This window comes from Lolium rigidum, chromosome 3 (genome assembly GCF_022539505.1).
Source record: "Lolium rigidum isolate FL_2022 chromosome 3, APGP_CSIRO_Lrig_0.1, whole genome shotgun sequence".
NCBI lineage: Eukaryota > Viridiplantae > Streptophyta > Magnoliopsida > Poales > Poaceae > Lolium > Lolium rigidum.
Window position 1 is genome coordinate 262,281,053 of NC_061510.1, and position 17,228 is coordinate 262,298,280.

General features: G+C 43.3%; 1 protein-coding gene across 1 annotated transcript; it reads left to right on the forward strand.

The window, feature by feature from the left end:
- Positions 1-9,400: 9,400 nt before the first annotated feature.
- Positions 9,401-14,087, forward strand: LOC124696456 (O-fucosyltransferase 9-like). Its single transcript, XM_047229185.1, has 10 exons — positions 9,401-9,718; positions 10,364-10,436; positions 10,585-10,652; positions 11,069-11,157; positions 11,903-12,100; positions 12,202-12,406; positions 12,497-12,664; positions 13,107-13,274; positions 13,440-13,630; positions 13,952-14,087. The coding sequence occupies exons 1-10, from the start codon at positions 9,401-9,403 to the stop codon at positions 14,085-14,087; spliced, it is 1,614 nt and encodes a 537-aa protein (XP_047085141.1).
- The last annotated feature ends 3,141 nt before the right edge of the window (positions 14,088-17,228 follow it).

Sequence of the window (17,228 nt, forward strand, 5' to 3'; positions counted from 1 at the left end):
TTTCCGCAGCAGTTGTTGCCACACACCATCCGCTGTTAACAACCTAGCCAGCCTTACCAAGCAAGGTCTTGTTCTTAACTTCAAGATCATGGACACCAAGTCCACCTTGATCTTTTGGACGGCATACAACACTCCATTTAATTAACCGGTACCTTTTCTTCTCACTATCCCTTGCCAAAAGAATCTTGATCAAAAATAGTCCAATCTATGTAAGACTTCTTTCGGTAACTGGAAGAAAGAAATCAGATACAGTACCATATTTGTAAGTACTGAGTTTATGAGAACTAATCTTCCACCAAGGATAGTAATTTTCTTTTTCAACTAGTAATACGTTTTTGAAGTCTTTCTTCAACAATTAGAAAACCAAGGATGCCCAATGGTCTGGATGAACCAATGAGGGTGATCGATCTGATGAACCAAGAGAACACTAGCTGGGATGAGGATCTGGTTCACTTTATTTTTGATCCCGATGATGCAAAGGAGATTCTTTCAATCCCAATTCGGCCAGATATGGAGGACTGGGTGGCGTGGCACTATGATAGAAAGGGTGTCTTTTCTATTAAATCAGCCTATCAGCTAGGTGTTATTTTGAGAGATTCGAAAGGGTGTCGGGATGCGAGCTCTTCAACAGCGCCGACAGCGATAAATCCTACTTGGCATAAGTTGTGGGGTTTGAAGCTTCCAGGGAAAGTTAAAATTTTCAGCTGAAGATTATGCCATAACAGCCTCTCAACTCGCATGAACATTCAGAGAAAGAAGGTGGAATTGGACACCATTTTTCCCATGTGTAATCGGGCAGATGAAGATGGCGGCCATTAGTTAACAGTAAAACGTAACTAGCTACACCATCACATAGCGATTTGAGGCCATCAGCCGTCGGATCATGCTTTTGAACGCACATGATTGATTAAGTCGTCCGCATCTTACCTTGCGTCTCATTCCCCTCGTCAGTCGTTAGATCGCGCGTAATGCCAGCCAAACGTTACTTGGGCCGCTACTCCCAAGGCCGACCTAGGAGCCTGGGCATTAACTGGGCTCACAATCTGTGAAACATGGCTGTGAAAGTGTCTACGGAGGCCCGATTTATGATTTCCTTCTCATTTGACTGTGTACGTACGCTCGTCCAGGCGATGACGCCCATGCGACGTCTTCGTGGGCCTCCGTCCGTACCATCTATTCTCGCCGTTCGCCGTACCGATGCTTAGCAGCCGTCTCCCCTTCCTTCCCAATAAAGTTTCGTCTCTCCTTCCGTCTCTATAACTCCGTAATGTTCGATCTGAAACGGCGCGCGCGTCGTAATTAGTGATGGCGATGAAGCTCCACCATCTTCCTCACGGATTTCTAGGGTTATAAGCTCGACCAACGCTGCATTGCCCCTCCTCTCTACTTCCTGTTTCTCCCCAGCTTGGTCAGCAATTACGGTGGTGGCGGGCGGTAGGATTTGTGACATCTGCTCCTCATTAACCCGTCTGTGCAGGCACCGTCTAGGATTTGGTTCATGCCAGCAGGATCGACGGCAGCGGCAGGCCACGGTGGCGCATCGACCCTCCAGTCGTTCGACAGTTCAACATGCAGACTGAGATATGATCCATCATGCAAGATTTGGTTCGTCGTCAAGGAGCAGTTAATTTATCTTACCAGGTAAAATCTGATGTACTGTAGTAGCTTTCGGATTTCTGGTGTCTATTGGTATAACGTAGTTCCATCAATCTCGTACTCAGTTTTATATCTAATACAGGGGCAAAAAAAAATCCAACATCAGTTGCTGCTGCATCTTTCACCTGGACAGGGTGCGTTAGATCATGCAGTCCTATCTTCTGATTTCTGCAACACTGAGCCCTGCAAGAAGAACATGATGACATCTTACTATTTCATTTATTTTGTTTCATAGAATGACACGAGGATGAGGTGGAATTGTGGTTTTATTTTGAACTCAAAGAGGCATGAAGAGCAGCTGAGACCTGAGGACCCGATGAACAGAGTCCTAAAAGAATCCTGCAGGCACTAGAAGGCACACAACAAAATGGCCACATCTTTGACAAAAGTAACTTCTTCTCCAACCCTCAAAAAAAAAAAAAAGTAACTTCTTCTCCAGAAATGGGATCACACCAACAAATGAGGAAAATTCAAGTATTGTATTTTGATTTTAAATATTGATTGGAACCATGCTCTGAAACCTGCAGGCAAAATCATACGTACAAGGAGTTATATCTGGAGAAGGGGAAGTAGAAGGAAGATATTGAAGCAGCTCGTGGGACAGGCAATCCAACGAATATGAGCAATGAGAAATCTCATTCAGCAACGGCAACAAGATCTCCTGGCTCACCATGGCATCGTTCCCACCACGACAGCCATATCTGGTATCATAGCTGGCTCCGTAATCGAGCCTTGCCAAAAGTGCGTCCAGATTGATCATGGACCTCATGGTGATGGTTGCAGCCTATGAGGGAATCAAGAGTGGTGCTGATCTTCCAGAGAAAGTTTTCCACGCCATTTCTGTTGTTAGTTATACAATCACCGCTGGGTTCATCTGCGAAGGTGATGCAGTCGAGTAATTTGTGCATTTCATATTTGGCCTTCTATTTTTTTCTTTGTCATGCAAATCTAAAATTACTTTAAATGCAGTACTATCAATTTGTATGCAATTAATAGTGTTAAACTCTGACCATAAATAGGCAAAACTATTGATAACATGAGTAATGGAAAAATAGTTGATTGCAGTTGGAGTTCTGTCCGGTGCTCACTATTGCTCACCACTTGTACAGTAAGAGAAAAGATTGCTTGGAGAATATGGGTATTAATGTTGGATGTTACAACTGTGAGTTACTGGAACAATTACTTTCTGAAGTTAACATATAATATAACTTACGCACATATGAGTTGATTTTTCTCGTTCGGTTTCAAACATGTTAATTTATTTGCATTAGTTGACAATTTTTTTTTCTTCCTTTGCTATTCCTTTGTGCCCTATCCATAAGGGTCCTCGTACTGGGTTTCCCTTTTGCAAATTTCTGTGAAAAACAAAGCAAGACGGAATGAGTTCACTCCTTTGTTTTACCTTCGAGGAAGAATAGATGGGAATGGCCAAGAAAAGTTTCTGGCTCATATTTGTGCTGTGATGGTGTCTGACATTGCCAATACCATAAAGAAGCTACTATCCCCATGCCAGCTCCATATCCTCGGGTTTATATTGTATCATCCATGTATATGTGGTCAGTACTTTATGTTCTGCGAACAGGAAGTTTCTATTGGACGTGCTTCATTATACCCACAATTATTACTTCCATATAGTTAAACACGCTCAGACCTCGCATGAAGCAACCATGGTATTCTAATCTTCAGTAAATATGTACTACCACCTACTTTAACACCCCTGCTTTGTCCTCCTACCTGGTTATCCACCATAATCGGATGATTCGCAGCAAACACGTCGTCTTTATAGTTCTTACTTTCTGTTTGAGGTCAGACCAAACGTTTACATGATTCTATGTTCATCAAGATGGTCGGGCGCAGCAAAGCGCGCGTTCATGTTCTAGTTTGTTCCTAAAATGCAAAAAGGTCAAACCGATTTGGCGCAATCTTCTGCTTGAGGATGTCCGACTGAAACTTCAGTCTGCACCTAATGCTCTGTCAATGTTCGAGATGATCTGGGCTCTACCAGTTAATCAGCAACATACCATTTTAATTCTGTTTTGGGACTGGTGGACAACCAGAAATAAGAAGAATGCAGAAGGGAATGACCGTACTGCAGACGAGGTCTGCCATATAATCCATCGACATGCCCTTGACTTTCGGCTGAAGTTAGTTTATGTACCTGAAAACAGTGCATCGGCAGTGGTTCATAAACCTTCAGCGATCTGGATCAGACCAAGCACTGACACGGTGACACCTTAAAGTTAATTTCGATGCTACTTTCCTCAGGGAGTCTGGTGAGGGGGCCTGGGGTTTTGTGGTCCGATCAAACAGTGGCGATTTCATCGCAGCGGCAGCTGGGAAACTAAAGTATTTGAAGGACGCGCTTCATGCAGAAGCGGAAGCTTGTGTAGCTGCGTCTGAAGGAACGGCTGCTTTGGGCCTAAATCGTGTGATTTTTGAGTCTGACTCAGACTTTGGTGAAGGCTTTGGAGAAAAAGAATTATGATCTGTCTACAATTGGTGTGCTAAAGGAAGCTCGCAGTATTTGTATTGGCTTGTTGGAGTCCTTTGTATTTCAGTTTGCTCCTCGTAGCTGTAATGGTGTGGCTCGTTAGACAATTAAGGTTGGAGTTGTATTTTCTACCGACAAAATTAAGTGTTGATCAGCATGGCATAACAAGATAGGGGTGAGCTACTTCAATATTAAACGGAGCGGGGAAATCTTAGTCGGTGTCCGAAATACTCCGCATATATGTTAGGTGAACATGCAAAACTACCACGACGCGTCATGATGCGAGATGCTAACAGATGCATGGATGGCATATTCAGGTTCAGCACATTTTTGTGATCAAAATTCATATGTAACACATTTTATTTCGAGTTACCATTTGAAAGATATTAATTTTGCAAGTTTTAAACATTTCTGCCATCTTCCAGAAAATCAGAAAAGAAGCAGAGACGTTTCTCACCCAAGTGGACGCTAGACTGGGCGGCTGACGTGCGGGCCAGGGAGGGCTAACAAGGTAAAGTGTGTGCCCGTGGTTAACCGAAAGATGACACTTGCAACTGAAAAAGATGACACTTGCGATTCCTGTAGACAGTGAAAGTGCACGGACTTTAAAGTTGTGGCCGCAACGAATAGGGGCACCATTTTGAGAGAAACAAAAGGCTTTGAGCAACTGCGCAGTGGTGCGCTTCGATGGATGCCAACGGCTCGTGCTGAAGTGGTCGGGGACGCCGGTGAGCTTCGCCGAAAAATGGACAGAGACACGGCGAGTTACAGATGAAGTCTGAAAACTGTTTTCTGGATCGAACTTTGGTCGACGATGGCGTCGTCGATACTGCACCGTTTTGGGCGATTCAAAAACCAACAGAAAGAGGGTGATGTTTTGCATCCAACGGTACCAGGAACTTGTCCTGAGGTGGTCAGTGCCGGCGGGGATCTGCGTCGGAAAACAGCTCCGAGAAACAGCAAAGCTGGGGTTTTTCGATATCGTTTTCGTCTTCGATTTCTTCTAAGTTCTAACGTCGTCGATCCAGGGATGTTGAGGCATGCATGGGAGAGGAGATGGAGTGCTGCTCACCCTGGGGTGCTCGGTGACGAGAAGGAGGGCTGCCGGCGACAAGGACGAAGGGGAGGCCGATGTAGACGAGGCAGAAGTAGACGGGCGCGTGCAGTTCTTGGCGGCTCGATATCTCCGTGAGGTAGACGAGGACGTGCTGGGGCGCTCGATGGGTCGGGGACGAGCAGCTGCAGCCGGTCTTGGAGACGAGCCACGGCAGAAGTTGACGACGCACAGACGAGGTTGACGAAGTGTACGCCGGGTGCTGCATCTGCATGGTCGCGAACGCCGGGGAAAGACCGTCGTGATGGCGCGCTGCGTGGCAAGGACTTGCTGGCGAGCTGCTACTGCAGTGCACGGAAGGCATGTGTTGGTGGAGCGACGTGGAGACGGCCATGGCGACGAGGGCGTCTGTGTCAGGGAGAGGACGGCAGGTGCTCGCGGACGAGGACGCAGACTGGCGGCGCGGTGTTGGAGACGTACGCGGAGACGTGGAAGACAACGCGGCGACGGATAACGGAGAGGAGCAGCTAGGACCTGCGGCTGCTGAATTCGGCGTGGTGGCGGACTCTCATCGGACGCACCGATGCAGGGATGGAGTTGTTGTGACGGAGGGTGGAGAAGGAAGGCTGGGAGGCGTCGGAAACTTGCAGAGAAGAACCGGGAGAGGGAGAAAGCAGGACTGGCGGCGGAGAGGGAGAAAGCAGGACTGCATCTGCATGCACACGGCTTTTTTTATTAAATTATTCACAAAACCTTACAAGAACAATATAAAAGATCAATCTCGAAGCAACCTTACTATACCTACAGTGGGATGAAGAGGGTGACAAAACACCAACTCACATCATCCAAAAACTAAATGCCTTCCCAAATCGCTCAATAGTAGGTGAGAAGCACATCCAGTCAAGCAGACTCTCAGCGCACGCCAACGCACACGCCACAGAAGTTGCTCCCGCCGTCTTCCTCGACTCCATCTTCAAGAGAGATCATCGCATTAACCTTGCAAGACCTGACGTCGATGCCACCATGACGCCAGACGGCTCCACCATCCTGCACGTATACATCATCCCGCATCTGTCATCGATACCCTGCAGCACCATGTCACTAAGATCAGCGCCAACAATGTGGTAGATGAACACCACTCACCGAAATCCGCCAACATCCAGCAGCTGCTCCAAAAACGATGCCCCAAGAGGCAGAACGACGCAGGGCGCGCCGCCATCGTCCGATCCGGGAGACCCGGACATAGGGTTTCCCCCGGAGCAGCACGAGTGAGAGACCGCGGACTGCGACAACGATGCCTTCAAGAAGGTAGCGATGCGACACGTCGCCATCGTCCGCCAACCGAGGTCGGAGCACGGTTTTCACTGGAAGCCGCGCATCCCCAACTCGCCGAGTGTAGTGCCAAGACGGGCAAAGATGACGCCTCCGACGAGGTAACGACGTCGACCGACGCCGCCATCATCCGCCAAGACCGAGGTCGAGGCTCAGTTTTCACCGGCCGCCATGACACCCCAGAGTAGATCACCATTGCCAGAGACCTGTGTGAGATCCCATGATCCCCCACACAGGACTACTAGCCTGGCCGACCACCTCCGACGAAGAAGATGACCACCACCATGCCCGGGGCTGCTGACCCAGGTTTCCTCATGACGCGAGAGATGCCCACGAATGCCTCACTGCCGAGGAGGCAGAGCCACGACATGCAGATCGACGCCCGCCCCGGCCCAACGGACCTAGATTGGACCCGATCCTCACCGCCGCCGCCTGCAGATCGACGCCATAGCAGACGCCTCCCTGCGCCGCCGCATCAAGGAGAGGCCTAGCCGGACGCCGCCGCCATGCCCTCCGGTCGTGGGGGCGAGAGGATAGGCCACCGCCGCCACGCCGCAGGGCTTTGCTCGACAGCGCTTCCGGCGACGGCGGCGGGGGAGGAGGGCTTTCTAGGGAGGGAGACGACGGCGGGGGTGGCTGGGCCCCGGTGCGGAGGGGAGAGTTTAGGTCGGGGTCGGGGAGAGGTTCTGGGGGAGAGGAAGGAGTATGGAGCTAGGTTTGCAGGGAACTCTTATAGGCGACCAGAGACGAGGACGGCCGTCCCATCGCCAGGTGCAAAACGTGGCACCGGTAGGATGGTTGCCGTACAGGTTGAAGAAGCACTGCGTGGATTAGATGATGATGGGCTGCTGCACCGGCCTCTTCGTGGAGAGAAGGAGGAGGTGGGCTGAAAGAGATAGTATGGCTGCTGGGTTTCGGCAGAAAAAAGAGATTGGTGAGGTATTCTCAAAAAAAAAAGAGAGATTGGTCAGGAAGTGGCAAAATGCCAAGACGTGGCCGCAGGCCTTGTTTAAATACTGGAATTAGCAAAGAGAGAAATAGGAAGACAAAAAAGAAAAAGGAAAATATAGAGACAAAGAGGAGAGACGGAAACGACGAGAACATGTCCAGGCAGATTTTGAAAAGCGTTATTACTGAAACCAAAACAAATTCAAATTTTATTTTGAAACGAAAAATATTTAAAATATTTTATTTGTTTTTATACATTTGCTTTTAGGGTTTGTTTTAAAAGAAAAGATAAAGGGAAAGATTTATTATATAAATCATATGAGAGGGAAATAAAATATATTTTTATTTTAAAAATATTTCTTTGTAATTGATAAAAACATGTCGATGATATGATGCATGATGCATATGATGATGCACAAAAAACGAACAAACAAATCTAATAGGGGTACTACCCGGGACCGTTACATGGTTGCCAGCGATAATGTTGTGCACTCTGGTTAAGAGCAAGTACAATAGAGTCTAGTCAGCTGACTATAAAACATTAAATAATATATTTTAGATGAGTTGGAGGAGAGAGAAGAGAAGAGAGAAGGAAGGTGGGCTACTATGCAATAGCCAGCTCTTGCACGTGCTCCTAGGCACCTTGTGAGAGTGGAATGTGGGCCATATATTAGTAAAGTACTACATTCTTATAGCCAACTATTGTACATGTTAGTTATATGATGATTATAAATGATATGATATCTTGTTATAGCCAACAGTTGGCTATACTATTGGAATTGCTCTAATGGAGCTCCATATCGATGTCAAAAAAAAAGGTCGCGATGAAATTGGAGGAAACTGCCTGTTCGTTTATTCATGAAAGCATCAGCTGAAGATAATATTCATGTAAACACTTTATATAAAAAAAGTCAAGTATGCTTTGCCCTAGCAAAATAAAATAGGGAAAATTTGCTACGGGACACCGTTATTTTTCGGTCTTTGTCAAAACACACCACTAAAACATGTCTTTGCCTGGTACCATTATAATTTTGGATACGTTTGCCAAAACACATCATGTGACCCAAAACAGATATATTTATTTTTTTTATTGCGAAATTACTAGATTATTGAAAATCAAACCGGTTTTGCTTCTCATCTAGTCTACACAAAAGAAAACAACCAGACTTTGGGTTTCTTCCATACGTGTAGGGACGAAGGGGAGGAAACCCAGCATCTATCAGCGATGAGATTTAGGAACTGCTGCCGTTGATCTGATTCTCAGCACCGGCGGCACGCATACGTCGTCCCCGACGAATCCTCTGTACCTGCATCATCCCCGCCTCACATCCGCACCATCGGCGACTGGCCGGAGAGACGCAAGGTGTCGCGCCGCCCAGGAGGGGTCCGGGGACCGGCGCTATCGGTGGCAATCGCTGGCGCCCTCGACCGCACTCTCCGACACCCTCGCGCTGAACAACAATCTGCTGGCGGCCATGGATGCTACACAGCATGGGTGCCCGATGATTTCTGCCCAGATTGTTTCCCAGTCACGCCTTATCTATATTGATCCCAAACCGGATGGCTGGGCCAAAGTTTTTTTAACTACCAAGAAAAAACAATCTAAACCGGACGGGGATGGTTATCCTAAGCAGAAATTATCAAACTTTCCGTTTTGGGTCACACAGTGTGTTTCGGCAAACGTACGCAAAATTATAATGGTACGGAAAAATAACAGTGTCCCGTAGCAAATTTTCCCAAAAAAATACTCCATCGAAAACATTGTCCGTGGTTTCCCCTGGGTTCATCGCGGCTCGCGGCACCTGTCTATCTCTCCTGCATTTGCCATTCCATTCCTGATCTCGTCCTCCTCCTCACGGGCTCGCCTCCACCACTTCCTTCTCTATGCGTCGCATGATCCCACGACACGGCTCCCGGTGATGCCGCCGGCGGTGGCCGCGGCGTCGGCGCCGATGCGCGGCGGCGAAGGCGCGAAGGTCACGGCGCGGCGCCCGGGCCGCACGCTGGCCGGGCGCCGGCGCCGGGCTGCCGTGCTGCTCCTCGCGCTATCGTACGCAGCAGCTATGCTCATGCTATTCCTATGCGCTGGCGGCTCGGGTCTGAGCAGTGCCGGTGGCAGCGGCTTGGTGGACCGCCGGCCGGCGGCGGCAGCCCCACCCGGGTCGGTGTACCGCAGCCACCTCGTGTTCGAGCGTCTCCTGCCGGACATGCGCGCCTCTGTGTTGCGTCCTAACCCTGTGAGTGATGTTTCCTGTGCTGTTCCGCGGGACTCGAATGCCCGATCTATTCCTCGCGGAATTATTGGTTTGGCTTAAAAATTGGCGGAATTTTCTTCCGTTCATCTGCATTGGAGGATTTTTGTTTTGTTCATTCGTTGATTTGTTAACGGGTCTTCACAGTTTAAATCCTTGCGGAAATGTTTGTTAAGAGTACTTCTTTCATGATAGTTTTGTGTAGGACTGTATGTGAATCAAATGCTGATCGCTGGTTGAACTGAAAGCACCCTGAATTCGGCTGCTAGTAAGAGGACACACACTTTAAATTATTCACTTATCTTGAGATGGGAATATATATGCATAACACACTTAATGTACTTGTCACTTCCTCAGATTATAGCACCTCCTTTTAGTTTCATGTACTGGGCATATGCAAAAGGGTGATAGCCTTTCTGTGGCAGCCAAGAACCTGTCCTGATGCTATGCAGTCCAAGAGGTTTATCTGTCAGTTGGAGTTGATTTTGATAATTGTGATGATCTTGATCAGTACTATATTGCTAACAATCCAATTAAGATGCATGCTTGCTACCCCAGTTGTTTATTCATTTCCTCTGCATAAATATATGCTCATCGCATTCAACATGATTTTTCCTTTTCATCATGCAGTTAATGACAACGCGTTACAAAAAATCTGGGAAGCGATGGGTACCTTGCATCAGCAAGAGGATGGCACAATCAGGTAGATAGTTGAAATACTTGTTACGAGTTTTTGTACCAAATATACGAAACCAAAATTCAGCCATTCGAAATCAACTTTAGATCACCAGTAAGAATAGACGACATAGGTAACAAGTTTGTATATTGATGGTCCACATTATACTTTTCAGCGCTACCACCTTCAAATGGTTTTCTCGTAGTTGAGGCAAATGGTGGCCTGAATCAGCAACGTATTTCTGTAAGTTGCATGATCAAATTTTTACCGAATGTAAAATGGACCAAATAGATATATTTGCTTAATGTTAATCTTCAGTTCCCATACACTGCTAAAGCATAACTGTCATTGGTACTGAAAGAATGTCTACCAGGAAAAAACATACTATTCAAAGTTCCATATTTCCTGTCTGAATTCTGAATCCTTATTTGTGTTTTGGACTTATTTTCTCGTGGATATTTTATATTTTGTTGCATGTTACTCTTTATATTCCACAGAATTGTCAAAACATTCCAAACTTGTAATGCTATTGCACATCTTTTCATCTGTAGAATTATTTGAATCTCCTAGCATCTCAAGTGACAAGTTAGATTTCCGCTTTACAGCATTGTTTGGTTGTTGATGTTTATCCGAGTCTAACAAGATATGTTTTAATACAGATTTGCGATGCTGTTGCTGTGGCCAGCTTACTTAATGCAACTCTTGTCACCCCAGCTTTTCATTTGAATAGTGTTTGGCGTGATTCTAGGTAAATGTTTTGTTTGCTAATAGAATTACAAGAGATGTGTTTGGAGAAACTAAAATACAGAATATGCTTCCTACATCAGAAAGATGACGTTTTGGACATTCGCACTGGGTCCAACGGAACTTTGACCAATAATTTTTTACTGCAATATTATTATACTACCTAACAAATCAGTACTTTACGACACAATCTATGCATGTGATTTTTACACATTCATTCAAAATATTTTTAAAAAAATGTTGCTAAAAATGTTGTTTATGGAGAAATAATTAAGTTGAAAATTTATATCAGTTTCAGTCTTCCGACAATTACTTCTTTGGTCATTGGTCAATCTCTTATCTGCTTTACATAAGTTGGATCAATCATTTTCTAGTGGAAAACAGAACTTAACTATTTTCTTCAATTTATTTTCCTTGTTTTCAGTTTGTTTTTGTGCTTACACTTAACTTTTAACAATGTATTCCTGACTTTTGTTTTCTTTGTTGGTAAGCATTTACCTCAATAAGGCCTCCAGACCGTTGCGTGATCTTTGCCTTTTAGCATGTAAAAAATTTCTTATGATATAAATGTTTTCTCTATGAAAACTGAGTTGGACGAGTTGTTATTTTTTATGTAGCTTTGGTGTACTTCCATTTGTTTATAGTATCTTCAGTGTATTCCTCATGTTGTATTGTACTCATAGGTTTGTTTTATTTCTCGTCACTTCATCATAAGGATGATACTTTTGTTTCTGCATAATTTCTTTCAGCAAATTTGGTGATATCTTTGATGAAGAACATTTTATTAAGACACTCCAAAAACATGTAAGGGTTGTCACAGAACTTCCTGAAGATGTTTCTGCGCAGTTTGACCATAATATCAGCAATATACCGAATATGAGAACTAAAGCCTTCTCATCTCACAGTTACTACCTAGAGAAGGTGCTTCCCAAAATGTTGGAGCTAGGGTATGTGCTCACTTTGCTCCTTTTGTTCTAGTGTCAGATTTCTATAACTAAAGACGTTCTCGATTGTCATGCTTTTGCTCATTTTCTTTTCTATGACACAGAGCTGTGCGTATTGCTCCTTTCTCAAATAGATTGGCTAATTCAGTTCCATCAAATATCCATGCGTTGAGATGTTTGGCAAACTATGAGGCATTGAGATTTTCTGTACCCATAAGAATTCTTGCAGATAATATGGTTGGCCGAATGATCAAGAAGAGTTCTTTGACTGGTGGGAAGTACATGTCTGTGCATCTTCGCTTTGAAGAGGTTCTTACACAATCCCTTTTACTATTCTATGACTGTTATTATATCTTCATTATACTGAGTTTCAAGACCATTTTGCGTTCTGTATTTCAGGATATGGTAGCTTTCTCATGCTGTATATATGACGGTGATTGGAAGGAGAATATTGCAATGGAAAATGCCCGTGAAAGGAGCTGGAGAGGGAAGTTTCACCGACCTGGTCGAGTGATAAATCCTGAGGCTAACCGGAGGAATGGGAGATGTCCTTTAACTCCTCTAGAGGTTGAGATGTTAGTCCCCTGGAGTTGTTTTGTGTATTTTCTTTTTCCAACACTTCTTATGGCCAGATAGCGGGACATTTAAGAATTTTAGTAAGATTCTGTTATTACCTAACTGTTGTATCCAAGACTAAGATTTAAATAGGTATCATTATACCAAACGGAGCTTTAGTCTGCTTTTTTGTTTTGTTCATGTTATGTTCCTCAGGTTATCTACCGTTGAAGCGTACAGTTAGTCCAAATACTAGCTATGTTGTTGTGAAATTTCTACTTCCTCCGCGGAAATAAGTGACCCGGATTTGTCTAGATTCGCATGTATCTACACACTAAAACACATATAGATCCATGCGAATCTAGACAATCTGAGTCACTTACTTCCAGATGGAGGGGAATTTCTTGTTTATTATCATATTAATTTATTTTACTCAGTAGTTTAGTTTATGCAGGTTGGAATGATGCTGCGCGGCATGGGATTTGACAATACTACCTCCCTCTATGTTGCCTCCGGTAAAATATACAATTCTAAAAAGTATATGACTCCTCTTCGCCAGTTGTTTCCACTTTTACAAACAAAGGAAACACTCACTTCAGCTGAGGAGCTTGCACAATTCAAGGTATTTTCTCCTCCTTGGTTACTTCATCAATGTTAGAATGATGCATTCTTTCCTTATCGCATTGCAAGTATCTGGAACCCTTGTTCAGTTTGAAGGTAACAATTGCACAAGATTCATTTATTTCCTTGAAAAAACTCCTTGTACTCACTTTCTTAACCTATCCAGGGGCATTCGTCTAGACTGGCAGCATTGGACTACACGGTCTGTCTACAGAGCGAAGCATTTGTAACAACTCAAGGAAGCAATTTCCCTCATTTCTTGATGGGGCACAGGCGTTATCAGTATGGAGGGCATGCAAAGACAATAAAACCGGATAAAAGGAAAATGGTGCTGCTCTTTGATAACCCAGACATCAGGTCAGCTATGGATCACCTTTTTCTGCTTTGTGTTATTGTTTAAGTCCAGGATGGAGTTCGATCAGAACTGAATTTACTATATCAAATATTGATATCACAATCTCAAGTTTTCATATAAGCGGTCCATGTCAGTGATAACTATTCTAGAAAATACTAGTGAATTTAAATTAGTTTTCCTATTATTTTACATTTACATACTGAAATTCATTTTTATCTCACATAGCTATACATGGCTGTAACTAGACCAGCAGGTTTCTCTGATCTTTTTCTCTTTATAATCACTGGTGAGAACTGTATCCAACTTGTTTGCTTTGACTGTAGATGGGATCGGTTCAAGCACCTCATGCAGGATATCCGTCGCCATAGTGAATCGAAAGGTTTCGGGTTCAGGAAACATGATGGTTCGATATACAACCTTCCGATGCCTGAATGCATGTGTCAGCAAGCTGAAGCATGATTAGAGTAGCAATTTATGTAGTACTTGTAACTTGCAAGTAGCAGTTATGCATAGAAATTTGTTCATTTTTTTTCCTCTAGGTAGAGTAGTAGACTAGAGAGACGCCAAATCATGTGGTTGTTGATTGAGAAATCCAACCCAGATATGCAATTATGCCGTCAGAGATCAAAGAGAAACTAGATCAGAATATTGCACTGTGTATATCGATTATAATTTCCAAGCTGATATTTAAGTTGGGAATTTTTTTGGCCTGGTGCTAATTGAGATACAAACAATGTTCTAGAATTTACAACCAGCATTGTGTAAGTAAATACCACCTCTTCAGCAGAGGTGTGGTGTGATATTTACAAATAATACTCCGTATATTGGAGTGGACGAAGCAGAGGTGTGCAGGACGATCGAGTGAGGCGGTTTGTTTTACCATCATAAAACTCTCTTTTTGATCTTTGATAGAGGAAAGTGCACCGTGAATCCCAGAAGCTATTATGTCGGGTTTGTCAAATTGGTTTATAATTGTTCAAAATTGCATATCAAAGGTCTCACGTCGCTCCAATGGTATATGGTGTAGCGAACACATCACAACGCACCTACACATTGACTGATCACTTCTACAACTTATAGCCAAACATCCATGTAGGGAGATTAAAGATTTTTCATTTAAAATCTCAATCTTTTTGACCATTTATGACCTTTGTGAAAATCATGGATAAATTTGTGCGGAACAAGTTCTAACTTGCATTCTAGCTTTTCGTATAGTAAACTTATTTTCTGCTTTACATCGTGGGTCACCGAAAATTATTTTCCTAATGAATTTACGAGATAAACTTCTATCATGCGTGATTTTTCTCATATTTTTTCATAATTTAGGATATGGTTTGAGGCTATGTGCTAAGTGTTAGAAACTGCTGAAGATACACCCAATTATAAAACATGTTAAGACACACTTTTTGCATGATTTAGCTTTGACCATCAATTTGAGCAATAACATCTGAGACATGTGTCATAAAAATATACAATTGGATTTTTTCGAATATGTATTAAGTGGTATAACTTTTGTAGCACATACGACATGTTTTGTAAGTTGAATTAAGAGCAGAGATAAACTTTAAAGTGCATGTGCATCTTGTAAATGAGGACGAATGGAGTAGGATGTATCTATTGAGATATGCTTAGGTACGATGTTGTTTGGTGGCATGTCTGGCTTCAAGAAATTGGTAAAGATATATAATGTACATGGAATCTTTCCAAGACATGCGGAGCCGGGAGTTTGTTTGATAGTATGTAATTGATAGGTGTGGGCAAGACCAATTTCCTATTCGCTATTTGGGGATTCCGATTCATTATCGGAAACTTACAAATGCTGAATGAAAAATAGATGAGGAAAGACTTTAAAAACGCCTTAGTAGTTGAAAAGGTAAATTGTTGTCCTTTAGAAGAAGATTAGTACTCATTAATTCTGTACTGACAAATATGGTACTCCGTACTATATATGATATCTTTCTTTCTTTTTTCAAAAGGATTCTTTCACAAACTTGATTATTATCGATCCAGATTCTTTTAGCAAGGGGATGGTGAGAAAAAGAAATATTGACTGGTTAAATGGAGCATAGTTTGTAGACCCAAAGACCAAGGTGGGCTTGGAGTTCATGATCTTGAGATCAAGAACTCGGCTTTACTAGGTAAGTGGTTATTTAAGCTTCTTACTGAGGATGCGGTTTGCAAACTATTCTGAGAAGAAAGTATATCGGCTCGAAAGCGCTATCCCAAATGGTCTGGAAACCAAGGGATTCACATTTCTGGGCTGGGTTAATGGCCTCGAAGAAATTCTTCTTTCTCCATGGTACTTTTTCCATTACCGATGGAACGCAGATACGGTTTTGGGAGGACATTTGGTTAGGAAACGTCCCACTATATGAACAGTATCATGCTTTGTATAGTATTGTTCGTCGCAAAAGTGATATCATTGCTATAGTAATGGCTACCTCACCTCCGGATATAACATTCGGGCGGGATTTGATGGGTCCAAAGCTAGTTGCATGGAACTTCTTACTAGTTCGTTTGGAGAATATCCAACTATCGAATGCACTTGATGAATTTCGGTGGAATCTACATGCCAATGGCGCTTTCTCAGTAGATTCCCTTTACAAAGCAATTATTCAATCAGATACACCAGTTGATAGAAACAAGAAAATTTGGAAGATGAAAATACCGTTAAAAATAAAAAAAAAATTGATGGTATCTTCGTCGTGGGGTTATTCTCACGAAACACAATCTTGTTAAGCAGAACTGGCACGGAAGTACTAGATGTATTCTCTGTCATCAAGACGAGACTATTAAACACTTATTCTTCTAGTGTCGGTTTGCTAGATCTATATGGTCGATCATCCAAGTAGCTTTCAGCCTTTATCCTCCGACTAGCGTTTCCAATATTTTTGGTAATTGGCTTCATGGTATCGATTTAAGGTTTTGAAGACTTATTAGGATGGGTGCACTTGCAGTTATTTAGGCACTATGACTATGTAGAAATGATAAAAATGGTTCTATCTTGTAGGTTACCGGTATTCTTCGTTTGTGGTTGCCTCTTCGGCGGGTGGAGAATCGCTACCTCTTTATGGAGTTCTATACACGATTTGGCTACGGCGAGGGATACTTTTTCCCTACATGAATGGCCACATAACCTGCGGATTGGAGCTCCACCTACTACATAGACGTTTTACATTTTATTGCTTCGATATGTATTTCACATTATTTCCTTTTGTTGGTACTTTAAGACTTATAAACGGTTGTGTGCATTCTGCTTATGCAGAGACTGAGAGTAATTGCTTTTCAATTAATAAAAGTGCCCATTGTCGAAAAAAATGTACTTGATAGGTTTGTTACCTCCTCCCTGTGTTGGTGAGGATGCCATTGAAATTGTAAGATATATATGATTAAGAAAAATGAATCATATACGAAGTTCTAGCAATGTCGAATAAGGTTTCAAAACTATATGGACATGAAAAACCCAGTGCACCACATTTAAAATGCCGACACCCATTTTGCATAACTCCAACATCAGATTAGCATCTTTGTGTATAATTCCTTTCACTCAAACCACTTCTTCTGAATATACATACTAGAACATGAGAAATAGAACAAATA

Bases quoted from the DNA above. Each gene is read 5' to 3' on its own strand.
- LOC124696456 (XM_047229185.1), top strand. From the start codon at position 9,401: ATGCCGCCGGCGGTGGCCGCGGCGTCGGCGCCGATGCGCGGCGGCGAA. The intron at 10,653-11,068 runs GTAAGTTGCATG...GTTTTAATACAG, and splicing joins TGAATCAGCAACGTATTTCT to ATTTGCGATGCTGTTGCTGT. The intron at 12,407-12,496 runs GTTCTTACACAA...TCTGTATTTCAG, and splicing joins TGCATCTTCGCTTTGAAGAG to GATATGGTAGCTTTCTCATG.